We start from the raw sequence: 18,436 nt of genomic DNA, 5'->3' as shown, positions 1-18,436 counted from the left end.
AAAACCATTTCCTCCATTTTTGTCAGCAGCAAACAAGGTAAGAGAAAATGGTGGGTCGCGCAGGTCAGACGGCGTGGGTCGCGAAGGTCGGCCGGCGCGGGTCATGAAGGTCGGCCATGTTGGGTCCCGAAGGTTGGCCGGTTGGTAAAAATGGGTCCCCGGAAAAAAAGATTTGAAGAACACTACTCTAGTTATGATGAGCTCCCTCACCCATTGATTTATATGTACTGTAATATCATTGAGCCAAGATATGAGTGAATATTGTTCTTGTAATTAATAATAAATCCCTGTGACAAAATTTGAAATTGAAATCCAGATTTGTGGAACACTCGAAGAAGCTGAGTTTTCAAAGTCATTCTCTCCACTCATTTTACGTCTTAACCATTCACTCATTACTGGGATACAGTATCCGTTAGAACCTCAATTAAGCAGATATCGTCACATGAACCTTGACAATGAATGGCTGAAGATAATTCACACGAGGTAAAAAGCATCACAATTGAAACTAACTTTACCCTCATTCGATGTCCAGTATGAGCAAGACTTGGAACACTACTCCCAAACGGGGAATGCCCTTTGAGCATCTCTTACATTTCAGGAGAGCATCGACTTGCTGTGCAGTAGTCCATCCTTCTCTTGGCTTCAATCTAGATCTTGCTCCTCTGGCCTTTCTTCATATCAGATTAGTCAGAGTTTTCCATTTGCATCCCTTGTGAGGTCAAAAAACACTCTCAGAGGTTATGGCAAGGTCTGAACAACATACCGGGCTACAAAGCAAAGTCGAGCAGTATCTCCAGCAGCAGCGCACCCCTCCCTGATGAACTCAATGCATTCTATGTTTGGTTTGAGCAGGAAACCAACGATCTTCTGTCGAGTGCCCCAGTCGCCCATAACACACTCATACTCACCGTCACAGCTTCCGAAGTCAGATCGGCTTTCCTGAAGTGAACCCTTGGAAGTCGTCAGGTCCAGACAGGATCCCTGGTCGTGCACTAAGAGCCTGCGTGGACCAGCTGGCAGATGTGTTCGCGGACATCTTTAACCTGTCCCTACTCCGCTCCGAAGTACCCACCTGCTTCAAGAAGACCACCATCCCCAGTGCCAAAGAAAAACCAGGCAACGTGCCTCAATGACTACCATCCGGTGGCCCTGACTTCAGTCATAATGAAATGCTTCAAGAGGTTGATCATGAAGCGCTTCACCTCCATACCCCCAGAACGCCTTGATCCATTGCAATTCACATACCGCCGCAACTGGTCCACAGCAGACATCATCTCCCTGGCCCGACACCCATCCCTAGAAAATCTCAACAACAAGGACTCCTACATCAGACTCCTATTTATTGACTACAGCTCCTCCTTCAACACCATTACACCATAATCCCAGCCAAGCTCATATCAAAGCTCCAAAACCTAGGACTTGGCTCCTCACTCTGCAACTTGATCCTCGACTTTCTAACCCACTGACCACAGTCAGTAAGAATAAACAACACCTCCTCACCAATAGAACTCAATACCGGGGCCCCGCAAGGCTGCATACTTAGCCCCCTACTCTACTACTCCCTGTACACACACGCCTGCATGGCAAAATTTGGTTCCAACTCCATCTACAGGTTTGCTGACGATACAACCATAGTGGGCCGAATCTCGAATAATGACGAGTCAGAATACAGGACGGAAATTGAGAGCCTAGTGGAGTGATGCAGCGACAACAATCTCTCCCTCAATGCCAGCAAAAGTAAAGATCTGGTCATTGACTTCAGAAAGCAAAGTACTGTACTCACCCCTGTCAGCATCAACAAGGCCGTGATGGAGATGGTTAGCAGTTTCAAATTGCTAGGGGTACACATTTGCAAAAATCTGTCCTAGTCCACCCACGTCAATGCTACCACCAAGAAAGCACAACAGCGCCTATACTTCCTCAGGATCTAAGGAAATTTGGCATTTCCACATGAACTCTTACCAACTTTTCCAGATGGATCATAGAAAGCATCATATCAGGGCTCGGCCCAAGGCCGCGAGAAACTTCAGAGTCGTGAACACAGCCCAGTACATCACACAAACCTGCCTCCCATCCATTGACTCCATCTACACCTCCCACTGCCTGGAGAAAGCAGGCAGCATAATCAAAGACCCCTCCCACCCGGCTTACTCGCTATTCCAACTTCTTCCATCGGCAGGAGATACAGAAGTCTGTAAACACACACAAACAGACTCAAAAACAGCTTCTTCCCCACTGTTACCAGACTCCTAAATGACCCTCTTATGGACTGACCTGATTAACACTACACCTCCATATGCTTCACCCGATGCCGGTGTTATCTAGTTACATTTTGTGCCGTGTGTTGCCCTATTATGTATTTTCTTTTATTTCCTTCTATTTTCATGTACTTAATGATCTGTTGAGCTGCTCGCAGAAAAATACTTTTCACTGTAACTTGGTAGACGTGACAATAAACAAATCCAATCCAAATCCTATCCCATATAGTCTCCTTGACCCATGAGGATTCATTACAAGTTCCACAATTCATAACCCAATCCCTCCTCCATCTTGACCTTGAATCTGAAGACTTCTTCCCTCTCTTCTGTGTTTCCTACAACATGCTTCCTAATTACCTTTCTTGGTATAACTATAGGTTTTGGAAAGTTCCCAGTGTGTATCATACTTCTTTAACTTCTGGGTCTCCTGGTTAAGATATTTATGTCGAATGATATTATGCTTGGGCCACTGAAAGATACATCTCTTCAATAAATGACTACAACAGCAATTTATTCCTAAATATTGAGTGAGGATACTGCAGTGATACTACCTTAATTTGAACAATCTTTTTGTTTGAAAGAAAACACACCTCAGACATGAATGTTAAATTACGTGTTTAACAATCCATTGATAGGTTGCAGGTTTTGATTTTAAATGCTTACTTCAGATTAAAAACTCTGTTATGTTAGTTAAACTTTTAATGGTAATAAAATTGAGATAAGGAACACAAAAAGCAGGAATGTGATGTATAGGCATCTTCAGTGAAAGGAATCATCTTCTCAACATGAGTCTAAATTGGTGTTTTTAGATCAACAGCTGTTGTTGTTACATTCATATTTAAATATATCACAACACTGAAAGCACTGAAAAATGACCTCACCACCAAAAGTGTATCCACAAAATAGAAATATTACTAAGTCTGAATATAAATCTTTGCGTCATTAGTGACAACAAATCTACTTCAACGCAAAACAAAACTTTTCAGATCACCAAAATATTAAGGTACTTGCAACTGTTAATATTGCACAATCAATCCAGTCGTTACATACACCTTGGTCGCAGTCTATTGTCTCCCAATGAGTGCCAATAAAAATATTGCACAAAGATCTCAGTTTGATACACAAATCCCTGGTGGCAAAATCCAAGCACATGCAGTAAAAAAAATAAAGATAAAGGACAGTCTGATCACTATGCGCAGCAGACCTAAGCACATCAACAGATCAAATGCTTTGACTGCCCCCTGCTGGATAACGTAAATGTTAATGTTGCAGTCAATACAACAATGTAATGGACTTACGGTGACGACAATGTGCTGAGCAGTTACACGTTAGGTGGCTCTCCTTCCACGGACCCGAAAAATAGCCACTTTTCAATGATAATTTGCCAAAAAGACACAGCAATCCATTCCCCAACTTTAATAGGACAGAGAAAGGGATGAAGCGAGGGAAGTATAAGTAAAAATGCTCAAAGAAAGCCAAACTAGAGGCAGAATGGAGACCAGGGCCGGGATTCTCCGACCCCGCGCCAGATCGGAGAATCCCCGGGGGGACATGAGAATCGCGCCTCGCCGTCCCGACGCCGGCTTCCCGATTCTCCCCCGCCGATTCTCAGGTGCCCCTGGGATTCTCACCACGCCGGTCGGGGGGCCGTTGAAAGCGTCCATCCCCGGCGATACTCGGGCCCCGATGGGCCAAGTGGCCGATGTGTTCAGCTGAGTCCCGCTGGCGTGGGTTACTCAGGTCCCACATGGCGGGACCTGGAAGGTAAGTCTGCGGGAGCCGCCCTGGAGGGGGGTGGGGCAGGGGGATCTGACCCCGGGGGGGGGCCTCCACGGTGGCTTACCAATCGGCTGGCGGGCTGGTTCCGTGGGGGCCTATGTTCCTCCGCACTGGACCCTGTAGGGCACCGCCATATTGCTAGAGGGCCGGCGTGGAGAAGGGAACCCATGCGCATGCGTGGAATCACGCTGGCCATTCCGCACATGCGCGGAAATACAGCAGCCGTAGCGTGCATGCGCGGAAATACGCCGCCCATAGCGCGCATGTGTGAACTCGCGCCGGCCGTTCCGCCATTGCTGGAGCTGCAGGGACCACTCCGGCGCCGACGTAGCCCCCTAGGAAGGGGAGAATTCCCCTTTATCAAGGACCGTTGGTGCCAGAGTGGTTGGCGCTGCTTTTCATGCCGTCGTGGGGACATAGACCCATTATTGGAGAAACCTGCCCCAGGAGTAGAAGGGGCCAGAGGTGACCACTCTCGGACGAGCCAACCAGCGCACAAGGTGGCGGAGTGCAAGTTTCGCCAAAACAACAAGAGCAAGATAGACAGGAACAAATCCTTCCTGCACAGGGGGGAACTGGAAGGCATCCTTCATCGAGGCATTGAGGGAGAACCAACAGGAGATAAAGGTGGAGGTAAAAGCGGACGTTGAGGCCACGGTGAAGGCAGCGGTGGCCGAGACCCTGGCCCAAATACAGCTCACCCTGAGCAGAGCGGAGAAGAGGCTGGAAGCCCAAGAGGCCACCATCAAAGACATGGAATAGGCCGCAAACGACTAGAGTGATCGGATCATGGCACTGGAGAAAGAGGTGGCGAGGTTGGTCACGATTTAGGGCAGTCTGAAGAGCAAAGTAGAGGATCAAGAGAACCGCTCGAGAAGACAAAACCTGCGGATTGTGGGTCTACCAGAGGGGATCGAAGACAGGGACCCCACGGTATATGTGGCCAATATGCTGGGCAACTTAGCGGAGAGGGAAACTTTCTCCAACCCACCAGAAATAGACAGGGCACACCGACTGCTACATCCAAAACCCAAAGCTGTGGAACATCTGAGGGCAGTAATAGCCAAACTGCACCAGTACTAGGACCGGGAAAGAATCCCGCGCTGGGCCAGACAGGCCAAGAACTGCAGCTGGGAGGACATAGTGTTAGGATATATCAGTACATTGGGGTGTACCTGGCCAGGAAACGGTCTGAGGGGGGTGGGGGGGGGGGGCAGCATGTGATGCAGTGGTTAGCACTAGGACTGCGGCACTGAGGACCCGGGTTTGAATCAAGGCCCTGGGTCACTGTCTGTGTGGAGTTTGCACATTCTCCTTGTGTCTGCGTGGGTTTCACCCCCACAACACAAATATGTGCAGGTTAGGTGGATTGGTCACGCTAAAGTGCCCCTCAATTGGAAAAAAAATAATAGGGTACTCTAAATTTATAAAAAAAGGAAACTGACGGAGTTCAATAGCACAAAATCAGCCCTATATAAAAATGGTGTATGCTATGTGTGCTGTACCCAGTGAAGCTCTGGGTCACATACCAAGGCAAACAACATTTCTTTACAGCCCCTGCCGAGGCAAATAATTTTGTCTTGACATGCAGGCTGGAGCAGCGACAGCAGGGGAAGCAATAAGGAGCCCCTGGCATGGAGCAACTGCTTGCCGACTAGCCGACAAAGTGGGGGGGGGAAAGAGTGTTGAGGAAACACCTCGCTCCTCCCTCCCCCACAAAACACACCCTGAACAACAAAAGGCAAACTATTGTGGTGGTATGATTTGCATAGCTGTCTGCCATTGGTGCAGAGCACCGGCTTACCATTGGCCCTGGTCGGTCATGTGCCTCTCGACCGATTGGTTGAGACCAGTCATGTGACAGCTCTCCGATTGGTCGAGAGGCTGAGTTAACCACGCCTCCATACCGAGGTATAAATAGTCAGAACGCCCGGCGGTCGTCCATTTTATTGTAGTCGACTGCAGGGCTAAGTTCTAGCTTATTAAAGCCTAACTTTTGTATAGCAACTCGTCTCTCGTGCAATTGATGGTTCATCAACTACTACCTGAGGGACCGCTTCACGTGGGAAATCGTGACCTTGTAGAAAAGAACGAGTGCAGCGGAGAAGGGAAAGCGAAGTGGCAATCGAGAGGAGTGCAAGGTAAGATGGGGAAAGAATGAACAGTAACTACAGAGAGTGGGCGAGGGAGGAGCGAGACAGTAACTCCCGGGAGGGGGGGGGGGGGGGGGGGGGCCACCACACTAGCGGGAAAGCTAGCTCCGGGGATAGGCAGTGGAGCAAGGCCACGGCGCACCACCAACAAGGGGGACGGCTCAAGGCGAGGGAGGGGGTGAACAAACAACTAGGATGGGGGGAGCAAACGATGATAGGAGGAAGGGGGACAAAAAACGCTGGAGGAAGGGGGACACGGGAAAGAGGGACACAGGAAAGGGGAATTTCTCCAAATTGAGAAAATCAAATTCACCATCCAGGGATTGGAAGGCTTCTTCAGAACATGGGAACCATTCATCCAACTGTTCTGGGGCCTGTTTGTGGCCAATGAACAAGCAGATAAATAGTCAAGTAGTCAAGAGCCAGGGGAAAGTAGCCAAAACATGAGTAAACTGAAGGCGCAATTCTCATGTCCCCCCGGGGATTCTCCGATCTGGCGCGGGGTCGGAGAATCCCGGCCCTGGTCTCCATTCTGCCTCTAGTTTGGCTTTCTTTGAGCATTTTTACTTATATTTCCCTCACTTCCTCCCTTTCTCTGTCCTATTAAAGTTGGGGAATGGATTGCTGTGTCTTTTTGGCAAATTATCGTCGGGCAACGGGGAATCCCGCCCTATGTTCTCCTGCTGGAGCTGAATTGCACCTCATTTGTTATCTGCAAATCAGGAAGCGATTCCAAATCCTTAGCTTTGCAAATTCATGTGTGGAGGTTTGCAAGGGATTCCCGATGGAAGTCCACAATCGGAATGTCATTTTGAGCGGGCGGTACAAACAGTGAGATCCAGTGGCTGGCCAACCCCAGGGTATCTGTGGGGGAGGTCTCTTTATTTAGGAGTTCTCTGCGGGGATCTCTTTTTTAGGGGGTCTCCGAGGGGTCCTTTTATTTAGCGGGTCGATAATAGCGGGGAGAGCGGTTGGGGGGGGGGGGGGGTGTCCTTGCATTATTGGGAGGGGGGGGAAAGGGTGGTCCTCCGATAGTCTTTTGGGGTAATTCCCTAAAAGAGTTTCCCCTTTGGCCGAAGGTCCACCGTGTTAGGGCCACGATTGTCAGAAGCTGTAGTAATGGTCGTCCATGTGATTCCCGACCCAAAGGTCCAGAGAATAACGAGGGCCCGGAGAATATGGCAACCAGCCCATTAAGTGGATACAAATGGATCTTATGTAAACTTTAGATGTGAGTATAATTTACAGTGCAGAAGAAGGCCATTCAGCCCATCGAGCCTGCACCAGCCCTTTGAAAGTGCACCCCATTTAAGCCTACACCTCCAGCCTATCCACGTAACCCAGAAACCCAACCCAACCTTTTGTTCGGACACAAAGGGAAATTTGGCATGGCCAATCCACCTAACCTGCACATCTTTGGACTGTGGGAGGAAACAAGAGCACCCGGAGGAAACCCACGCAGACACAGGAAGAATATGCAGACTCCACACAGTGACCCAAGCCAGGAATCGAACCTGGGTCCCTGGAGCTGTGAAGCAGCTGTGCTAACCACTGTGCTAACGTACTGCCCTAGTGCTGGTTTGGTTATAAAGTTTATTGTAAATGAAGAATTTTGGACAAAAATATATATTTGTTAAAAGTATACTGGCATAGCCAATAACACAGACATAACTGATACAAGATAAAATGATAGCCAACAAAAAAACGAGGGATCTTCTCCACATATATCAATTCAAAGTTTAGACACTTAGCGATACAATGGTTATCATCATTATTCCTTTATTATAATTTCCCTTGTGTGATGTCAAAATATTCCTGCTTGCAAAAATTCTACAAGAAACTGTCTGTGTTGGGATTGTACTTACGTTGTGGACACACTGTTTCATTTCAGCAAAATTCAAACTCAATAGTCAATGGCAGAACAGAAACAGAAACAGCAAAGAAAATTCACAAAGTTAATGGACCACAATAATAGAGGAAATAAAGAGAAAACAATCAAAATTGAAATAAAAACAAACAGTTCAAAACAAAGAGGAAGAAATAATTGCATAGATTGAATATCACTGAAATGTCAACATAAACACCAATTTCGTATCATTATTCAAAATATTTCGGGTATATCCATCCGAAATAGTACTTTTGTAGTCGAATTGGAATTGCCACAATCCCTGTAGAGCCCAATAACTTAAAGAGATTTGAATTCCAGTAACCAACTGGAAGGATCACAGGACAATATAAGTTTTAAGACTTTTCCTGTAACAAAACAACAAAAGAAACAGAACTAAACACTACATTGTGGACAACAAGAGCTACATTTCTAGCTTGTTAAACCCACAACAGTTATGCTTTACATCCCACTGTCCACAGAGTAAAAGTTTTCAGAAGAACCTGTCCAGAAGAACCTGTCCAATTTCATCCGAGCTTCCAACAAGTTCACTTCTCCCCATTTCATCGAGTCAGAATATTGAGTGACCATCAACAGACATTTCTCTCAGTCACCAGGCATGTTCCAAATCGACTACTAAAACCGATTCTGGAAATTATTCTGCCAATGCTCCCCCCCCACCCACCCACACACACACACACACACACACACCCAAGTCTTATGACTTAGGTCCCATGCTAACCAAACCAACTGGATTTCACCAAGCAGTTTATAGAAATATTTTTATTGAAAATGTTATTTTATAACGTATCAAACACATGAATCCAAGTATGCAATTGTATACCAAAATAACGGGTATAAATAAAATACATCCTTGAAATGAACATTCAAGAAATGTGATTAGAAAGTACACTTGTGAGAGCCATAGTAACAATATGATCAGTCACTGGGGGTGGGGGGGTGTTGGTCCCAGCATACAGCCCCCACAGGGTGAGGCAAACCAAAGGTGGTGAAGCCTGCCCTGGAGGTTTCTTTCAGGGCCAGTTTGCTGCAGTGCTGCTTGTACGCACCCACAACCCTGTGGTGCAAACATTTTGTTTTCCCAGAGTAATGGGTTCTACCTCCCCACCCCCCACCCCACTTCCTCCAAATCCCAATCCCCCTCCTCTGGCTATTCCCCCCTTCCTCCCATCCCATCTTCACCCCAGCTCCCTCTATCCCCACCCCCCTTAGCTGCTGGTCACGAACAGGTCTAGGAAGATGTTGGTGAACTGTTGCCACGTGCAGTGGAAACATTCCTCCAATCCCCTGATGGCAAATTTTATTTTTACGAGCCTCAGAAGTCCCCAAACCACCTCCCCCTTGCTCCGTGTACCCTGCACCCCACCCAGCTTGCTGCACTACCAGCCCCCTCTCCCGTGTCAGGCGCTCCTACCCCTTTGGGAGATCCGCTGCAATCCTCCTCCCTTTTTTTACTCACGTACACCAGCTTGTCCGCTGGTATTTTTTGAAGCCCTCTTCCCTAACCAGTTTTCCGAGCATCTTCGCGACACGTTCCATTGGGTTCCTACCCTCTGCACCCTCTGATAACCTGATGCACCGAAGGCTCTGTCATCGGGACCTGGTCTCTTGGTCATCCAACTTCGCACTTAGCATCTTCTGAGTTGGAACCAACCTTGCGACCTCGGCCTCAAGTAATGCGATCCACTCATCCTTGTCGCTGGCCACTTTCTCCAGGTCTCGAACCGTTGTTTCTTGGTCCTCCAGTCTCCGCTCCACCCTTCCTTTATAGTCCAGCACGACCTCTATTGCTGGCTTCATTGCCGACAAGAGGTCTTCTTTTGCCGCCTCTCTGTGCCTCTGGAGCTCTGTGGAGATAAACTCCATCTATTTCTCAGTCGCCAACACTGGGTCTGCCATGTTCAGGTCTGCGTCACCAAGTGGGTCCCCCTGTTCTGGGATTGGGGTCTTTCTCTATTTTCTTTTACTGGCCTTGCAGACTGGTTGCTGATTCACCGGCATCTCAATCGGGCGGGTTATAGCTGGGAGTTCAGTTGGTTCACTTTTCTGTATTTTGGTGTCCGTTCGTCGAGTTATAAAGATCCAACGAAAGATTTCCAGGAGAGATCCATTATCCATCTTTTGTGCAACTGCTCAGCTCATGGCGGCCACCGGAAGTCCACCAGGCAGTTGTACAACCTCAAACCAACCATATTTCCAAGGCATTTCTGTTTTATCTTAAATTGCAAAGACAGTTTCATGCATAATCTTATAAACTTTGCATTTGTAACAGTTTCCCTCATTGTCGAACTTATGACATACACACATCGTTCGCAATTAGAAAATGATCACAGCTGCACCATAAGGGATTGTAATGCTTACATAAGACTTCCAAGTTTATGCTAGATGTGCTGAACTTTCACATCCTACATCAGTTCTAAACTTTCACACAAGTTTGCATTTAAAATAGTCACCCACACAAGGGGTGGGATTCCAGTGCAACCCCGTCCACTGTGCTTTGCAGCGGCAGTGGTGACCTGCCATTGGCCACAACAAGATCTTCCGATCCCCCCGCTGTCTACTGGGTTTCCCATTGTTCGCATCCTCGGCTACAGGGAAATCCACAGCTGGAGTCGCTGTCGGCGGGACCAGATGATCTCGCCAGTGAGAATGACTATAAAATCCCGCCCAAGAAGTTGAGATCAAAATCCAGCCCTCCATGAAAATATTGGAAGACAGTCACTTGCTGAACAAGGAGTTTATATCGAGCTGTTGGAGAACTTCATGACAAATACTCAGAGTTTCAGGGTTAAAAAGCGGAGACATTTTATCTCCAGCTGCAAAGAAAAACAAAACCTTCAAATTCTGAATTAAATGGAAGATACACAAAATACAATACAGATCGCTAGGTGCCTGAAATGAAAAGTTCCATAATTTGGATGCAGCCAAATCATCAGAACTCAGCAAATGGTTGCCCTTCCAGCTGCTACTGCAGCAGATTTTACACAGGCCAGGAGTTCCAACCAGCCATTCCAACATGACCCTAACTTCCTCCCACAATCCTGGCTGATTTTTCAGGATCAGGCTAATTATTAGAATTTGACTAGGCAACAGGGCCTTTGATTCTGCTTTTGGTTCACCTACCAATGTCAGATAGTTTTAACAAAAATTGACAAAGAACGATTAGTACATACAATTTTTTTTTTGCAAATGATTGAAGTGGCTAAATGCCAGCATCTTTGACACTCTTGTTAGTTATCACATGCTGCTACTTCAGATTAAAGTCAGCATTGGGTCATCAAAATTGGCTTCTGCACGTTCATTTACTGCTATGTTCACAACTCTTTTAGAATGCAACCTGCAGATGGCATCACTAATCCTCAAATAAGGAAATTAACTTGCATTTCATGTAAACTGTGTGCAGTTAATAGCTAAAGTAGTGCATGAAGAACAACTGGAGATTACTTGCAGCTACTGAGGGAATATTAATTTTCTCTGTTTAAGGTGTAGATAGACAGTTCAATCCTCAATTGTCATAATAGTGAAAACTATAAATGTGAACAATTTAGACTTATTCACGTGCAACTGCATCTTGTGATTTGACAAAGTTGTCTCAATTGAGGTCTAACATTTTAGAAGAGAAAGAAGGAAGGGGGAGAAAGTCCTTAAGAATAGATGGCACGAGAAGTGTCAGTACAGAAGGAGGCCATTCGGCCCATCGAGTCTGCCCCCACCCAATCCACTTAACCCAGTAACCCCACCTAACCTTTTGGCCAAAGGAGCAATTTATAATCATCTTTATTAGTGTCAAGGGTGGCATGTGGCGCAGTGGTTAGCACTGGGACTACAGCGCTGAAGACCTGGGTTCGAATCCCAGCCCTGGGTCATTGTCCGTGTGGAGTTTGCACATTCTCCTCATGTCTGCGTGGGTTTCACCCCCACAACCCAAAGATGTGCAGGTTACGTGAATTGGCCAAGCTAAATTTTCCCTTAATTGGAAAAAACAATAATTGGGTACCCTAAATTTAAAAAAATTTTTTTAATGATCTTTATTAGTATCACAAGTAGGCTTACAATTAAGTTACTGTGAAAATCGCCTAGTCCCCACATTCCGCCATCTGTTCGGGTACGCTGAGGGAGAATTCAGAATGTCCAATTCATCTAACAAGCACATCTTTCGAGGCTTGTGGGAGGAAACCGGAGCCCCCGGGGGAAGCCCACGCAGATATGGGGTGAACATGCACACTCTGCACAGACAGTGGCCCAAGCTGGGAATCAAACCTAGGTCCCTGGCATTGTGAAGCAACAGTGATAAATTTACAAATATATTGTCCGGGTGGGAGAATCGCGGAAGGGCCGCTCTGGCACCCCCCAAGATTCTCCGCGATTCTCCGGCCCGGATGGGCCGAGCGGCCTGACGTTCCCGACCTGTTCACGCCGGCGGCAACCACACCTAGTTGCTGCCGGCGTGAACAGCGCGCGACAGGTAAGTGTGGGGCCTGTGGGGGGTGGAGAGGGGATCGAGCACCACGGGCGTGCTCGGGAGGGGATTGGCACGCGATCGGTACCCACCGATCGTCGGGCCGGCGTCTCTAAGAGACACACTCTTTCCCCTCCGCCGCCCCGCAAGATCAAGCCGCCACGTCTGGTGGGGCAGCGGAGGGGAAGACGGCAACCGTGCATGCGCGGGTTGGCGCCAGCCAAGCTGCGCATGCGCGGCTGACGTCACTTAGGCGCCGCCGGCCGCGTCATTCTTGGCACGCCGCCTTGACGCAAGCATCAAGGCCCGGCGGCTGAGTTTTCCGCAACGCCGCTCCTAGCCCCCGGGGGGGGGGGGAGAATAGGGGGCGTGGAGCGGCCTCAGACGCCATCGTGAAACACTCCGGGTTTCACGCCGGCGACGGCCGTTGCGGAGAATTTCGCCCACCATCTATCGAATATGAAATTATTTAGTTTTTAAAAAGTTACAACAGTAAGAGGTCTTCCCCCTTTAAAAGCAAGAGGCAAGGTTGATCGAACATGTAAAAATAGATAAGTCCCCTGGGCCAGATGGGATTTATCCTAGGATTCTCTGGGAAGCCAGGGAGGAGATTGCAGAGCCTTTGTCCTTGATCTTTATGTCGTCTTTGTCGACAGGAATAGTGCCGGAAGACTGGAGGATAGCAAATGTTGTCCCCTTGTTCAAGAAGGGGAGTAGAGACAACCCTGGTAATTATAGACCTGTGAGCCTTACTTCGGTTGTGGGTAAAATGTTGGAAAAGGTTATAAGAGATAGGGTTTATAATCATTTTGAAAAGAACAAGTTGATTAGCGATAGTCAACACGGTTTTGTGAAGGGTAGGTCATGCCTCACAAACCTTATTGAGTTTTTTGAGAAGGTGACCAAACAGGTGGATGAGGGTAAATCGGTTGATGTGGTGTATATGGATTTCAGTAAGGCGTTTGATAAGGTTCCCATGGTAGGCTATTACGGAAAATACGGAAGTATGGGATTGAAGGTGAGTTAGCGGTTTGGATCAGTAATTGGCTAGCTGAAAGAAGACAGAGGGTGGTGGTTGATGGCAAATGTTCATCCTGGAGTTCAGTTACTAGTGGTGTACATCAAAGATCTGTTTTGCGGCCACTGCTGTTTGTCATTTTTATAAATGACCTGGAAGAGGGTGTAGAAGGATGGGTTAGTAAATTTGCAGATGACACGAAGGTCGGTTGAGTTGTGGATAGTGCTGAAGGATGTTATAGGTTACAGAGGGACATAGATAAGCTGCAGAGCTGGGCTGAGAGGTGGCAGATGGACTTTAATGCGGAAAAGAGTGAGGTGGTTCACTTTGGAAGGAGTAACAGGAATGCAGAATACTGGGCTAATGGCATGATTCTTGGTAGTGTAGATGAACAGAGAGATCTCGGCATCCAGGTACATAAATCACTGAAAGTTGCCACCCAGGTTAATACGGCTGTTAAGAAGTCATATGGTGTGCTAGCCTTTATCAGTAGGGGGATTGAGTTTCGGAGCCACGAGGTCCTGCTGCAGCTGTACAAAACTCTGGTGCGGCCGCAACTGGAGTACTGCGTGCAGTTCTAGTCACCACATTATGGGAAGGATGTGGAAGCTTTGGAAAGGGTTCAGAGGAGATTTACTAGGATGTTGCCTGGTATGGAGGGAAGGTCTTACGAGGAAAGGTTCAGGGACTTGAGGTTGTTTTTGTTAGAGAGGAGAAGGCTGAGAGGTGACTTAATAGAGACATATAAGATAGTCAGAGGGTTAGATAGGGTGGACAGTGAGAGTCTTTTTCCTCAGATGGTGATGACCAACACGAGGGGACATAGCTTCAAATTGAGAGGTGGTAGATATAGGACAGATGTCAGAGGCAGTTTCTTTACTCAGAGAGTAGTAGGGGTGTAGAACGCCCTGCCTACAACAGTAGTAGACTCACCAAATTTAAGGGCATTTAAGTGGTCACTGGATAGACATATGGATGAAAATGGAATAGTGTAGGTCAGATAGGCTTCAGATGGTTTCACGGGTCGGCGCAACATCGAGGGTCGAAGGGCCCGTACTGCGCTGTAATGTTCTACGTTCTATGTTCTAACTTTGGTTGTAAATTGAAATTTCCACCACTTCTTGATTTTTATTCAGAAAATTTAACATTCATGTTTTCCTCACTTTTCAACTGGATTCAATGTTCGTCATTAAAGCCTGAAGTTTCAGCTCAGATTCGGCTGGAACCAGTCCCACATCTTAGCACTATATAGATGCAAGGATCAAATTCAGAAGAGCGTCCAATGCTGGCCCCATCATTCACAGAAATAAAATGAGCATGGCACCAAGGAGCTATTGTGAGACAGCTCAACAGAGGCCGGAGAACAAACTCACCATGTCTGGCAAAGGAAAGGGATCACAGGCGGTCAATCATTGCAGTTAAGGAGGTCCTTAGAGCAGTGTCTTTCAAACTTTTTTGCCCAGGATCCATTTTTAACCAACCGGCCAGCCCACCTTCGCGACCCACCATTTTCACTTACCTTTAATGTGACAATGAGCCCACTTGGTCCTCATGATCTCACTTGCTTTGTCATTCAATTCTGCAAATGACTTCAGCTGATGATTTAAGATCCCACTGCATCCGTCGAAAACATTCAAGAGATTTGTCTTCGAACTCGCCATGCTTAATGTTGAAATGCCTTTGAAGTTTTGAGGGTTTTAATATTTCATTTGCCAGTACTTCCCTGCATATAACACACATGAACGCTGTATCTGGATTCACAGTGGCAGTTAATAGACCCAAACTCAGGAAATCTTCTTGATACTGGTTTGTTCCTGTTTTCAGCTTCTTCTTCATGGGTTATTCACCAGAGGCCCTGGAGCTCATACCAGCACTGCTGGCAGCTACAAAACAAAGAATCTCTCTCACACCCAGAGCATGTGACATCAGTATACTGGGCACGTGACTTGCTCTCTGCCGCTTCTTCTGGAGAGAAGATTCCATCTATTTTTTTTTAAAGAATCTGCTCCTAGGGTCAGCATGCTGATGTCAGCAGGAGGTGGTCTGCCTAGCTGGGCTCCGGGCCTGCACACAGCTAAGGGGACCTACTGATTTGAAAAGAAAGAAAAACTGGCCGATTCTTCTTAGAATTGCCTGGCACTGTTACACACCAGTGCTGAACTGAAGATTACCACCACCATTCAATCTCAACCAGCCCATGCTAGATAAAAGGGCAATTCAAAAACAGTTTGTAGAAGTATCTAATTTACGAGGTGAACTATCTGCACAGCCACAGGCCCAACAGCCAAGATTAAAATGGAGAAAATATATACAGATTGAATATATTTTTACTTCCACTTATGAACTCAGAAATAACCAACTGAACAATGGGTCAAATTTGACTAAATAGTACAGAAACTGCCAATGAATAAACTAACTAACACTATGAGAATTATTTCAAGCACAATGTTGACAATTTGTATTAAACAATTCCACATACCTGTACTGCTGGTGGTAATAATGGTGTTCGGTGCTGAAGTAACTGGAATATGGCCATTGAATTGTTTCATCCTCTTCAAGTGAGACCTCCCATTATAATGAATCTCAGCTTGTGCTGCCGAGTTCAGCTGGATGTTACATACTTCGCACAATGCTCGTCCTATTTTTCTCTGCTCTTTGTTCAACTGATAGTCCAGGTATTCACTACTTAGTATCTTCCCATCACTGCAAGTGTAAATGTCTGCTGAATTCATCGTGACATCTTCAGCAATATGTTCAGGACTCAGCGGTCGCTTCATACCTGCAACAATTTAAACACAAGACATTTAGAGAATCAGATCATATAATTCTAATTCTTATTTGAATTTTTTGAATTTAAAAGAAAACGAATATGGTTAACAATATAAGGTGTACTATTAAACACAATAACCTGGATTTTGGGGTAATTGCCATTACATGATTAACTTTTTAAAAAAATAATCTTTATTGAAATTTTTACAAAATATAAACATCACAACAATATTAACAAACCAACCACGAAAAAAACCAAGAACAACACCCACCCAACTTCAAAAGCAACTACAAAGAAAAGAAAAAACAAAAGAACACCCAAACAACAAAAGGGAAAGAGATAACACCCGCCACATCCCACAAATCCATGTACACAGTTCTCCCTCCCACCGAACCCCCCGCCGGAAACCCATCCGGCCCCAGCCTCTTCTCCGAAAAACCTACTCATCCTCGTCCCAGTCATGTGGGCCCTATGCAGCACCTTGAACTGTATGAGACTAAGCCTCGCACAGGAAGAGGAGGAATTCACTCTCTCCAGGGCATCCGCCCACGTCCCATCCTCAATCTCCTCACCCAGCTCCTCTTCCCATTTACCCTTCAGTTCCTCCACCGAGGCCTCGTCTACCTCCTGCATCACCCGGTATATGTCTGAAATCCTCCCTCCTCCAACCCACACCCCCGAGAGCACCCTGTCCCGCACCCCACGTGGGGATAGCAAGGGGAACCCCTCCACCTGCCGCCTGGCAAACACCCTCACCTGCATGTACCTAAACGTGTTCCCCGGGGGAGCCCAAACTTCCCCTCTAACTCTCCCAAGCTCGCAAACCTCCCCTCCACAAACAGGTCCCTCGACCTCCTAACCCCTACCCTGTACCAGCCCAGAAATCCGCAATCAATGCTCCCCGGGACAAACCGATGGTTCCCCCGTATCGGGGCCTCCATCGAGCCCCCCACTTCTCCCCTATGCCATCTCCATTGTCCCCAAATTTTGAGGGTAGCCACCACCACCGGGCTAGTGGTATACCTCATTGGAGGGAGCGGCAACGGCGCCGTTACCAGCGCCTCCAGGCTCGTGCCCACACATGATGCCACCTCCATCCTCTTCCATGCTGCCCCTTCCTCGTCCATTACCCACTTTCGCACCATCGCTGCATTGGCAGCCCAATAGTACCCACAGAGGTTGGGCAACGCCAGCCCCCCCATCCCTGCCCCGTTCCAGGAACACTCTTCCCACCCTCGGAGTCCCATGTGCCCACACAAATCCCGTAATACTCCCGTTGACCCTCCTAAAAAAGGCCTTCGGGATAAGGATGGGGAGGCACTGGAACAGGAACAAGAACCTCGGGAGCACCGTCATCTTAACGGACTGCACCCTCCCCGCCAGTGACAGCGGTAACATATCCCACCTCTTGAACTCGTCCATCTGCTCCACCAACCTTGTGAGGTTGAGCTTGTGCAGGGCCCCCCAACTCCCAGCCACCTGGACACCTAGGTACCTGAAGCTCTTCCCTACCTGCTTCAGTGGGAGCCTACCAATCCCCTCCTCCTGATCCCCCGGATGCTCCACGAACAACTCGCTCTTGCCCACTTTCAACTTATACCCAGAGAAACCCCCAAATTCACTATGAATCCTCATCACCTCCGGCATCCCCCCCCCCCCCCCCCCCCCCCCCCCAACCGGGTCCGCCACATACAGCAACAGGTCGTCCGCATAAAGCGACACTCGATGCTCCTCCCCACCCCGCACCAGGCCCCTCCAGTTCCCTGACTCCCTCAACACCATGGCCAGGGGCTCAATCGCCAATGCGAAGAGCAAGGGGGACAGGGGGCACCCCTGTCTCGTCACCCAGTACAGCCGAAAGTACTCCGACCTCCTCCTATTTGTGGCTACACCCGCCATCGGGGCCTCGTAGAGCAGCCTCACCCACCGGATAAACCCCTCCCCAAACCCAAACCTCTCCAACACTTCCCACAGATATGCCCACTCAACCCTATCAAAGGCCTTCTCCGCATCTAATGCCACCACTATCGCCACCTTCCCTTCCACAGCCGGCATCATAATAACGTTGAGGAGCCTTCGTACGTTCGTATTCA

The 18,436-nt window shown here is 47.7% G+C and overlaps 1 protein-coding gene across 9 annotated transcripts in view; it reads right to left on the bottom strand.

Moving 5' to 3' along the window:
- The window catches only part of znf385b (zinc finger protein 385B), a 743,282-nt gene that overhangs the window by 522,542 nt on the left and 202,304 nt on the right, over window positions 1-18,436 (bottom strand). For all 9 annotated transcript variants that reach the window (XM_038789277.1, XM_038789271.1, XM_038789275.1 and 6 more), the window contains one exon: window positions 16,053-16,352. In XM_038789277.1, coding sequence (XP_038645205.1) covers window positions 16,053-16,350 — 298 coding nt within the window. In that variant the 5' untranslated portion in view covers window positions 16,351-16,352. The remainder of the gene's footprint in view (window positions 1-16,052; window positions 16,353-18,436) is intronic.

Source organism: Scyliorhinus canicula, chromosome 2, assembly GCF_902713615.1.
Source record: "Scyliorhinus canicula chromosome 2, sScyCan1.1, whole genome shotgun sequence".
In the NCBI taxonomy this organism is placed as follows: Eukaryota; Metazoa; Chordata; class Chondrichthyes; order Carcharhiniformes; family Scyliorhinidae; genus Scyliorhinus; species Scyliorhinus canicula.
This window is presented reverse-complemented; position numbering and strand designations above follow the sequence as displayed.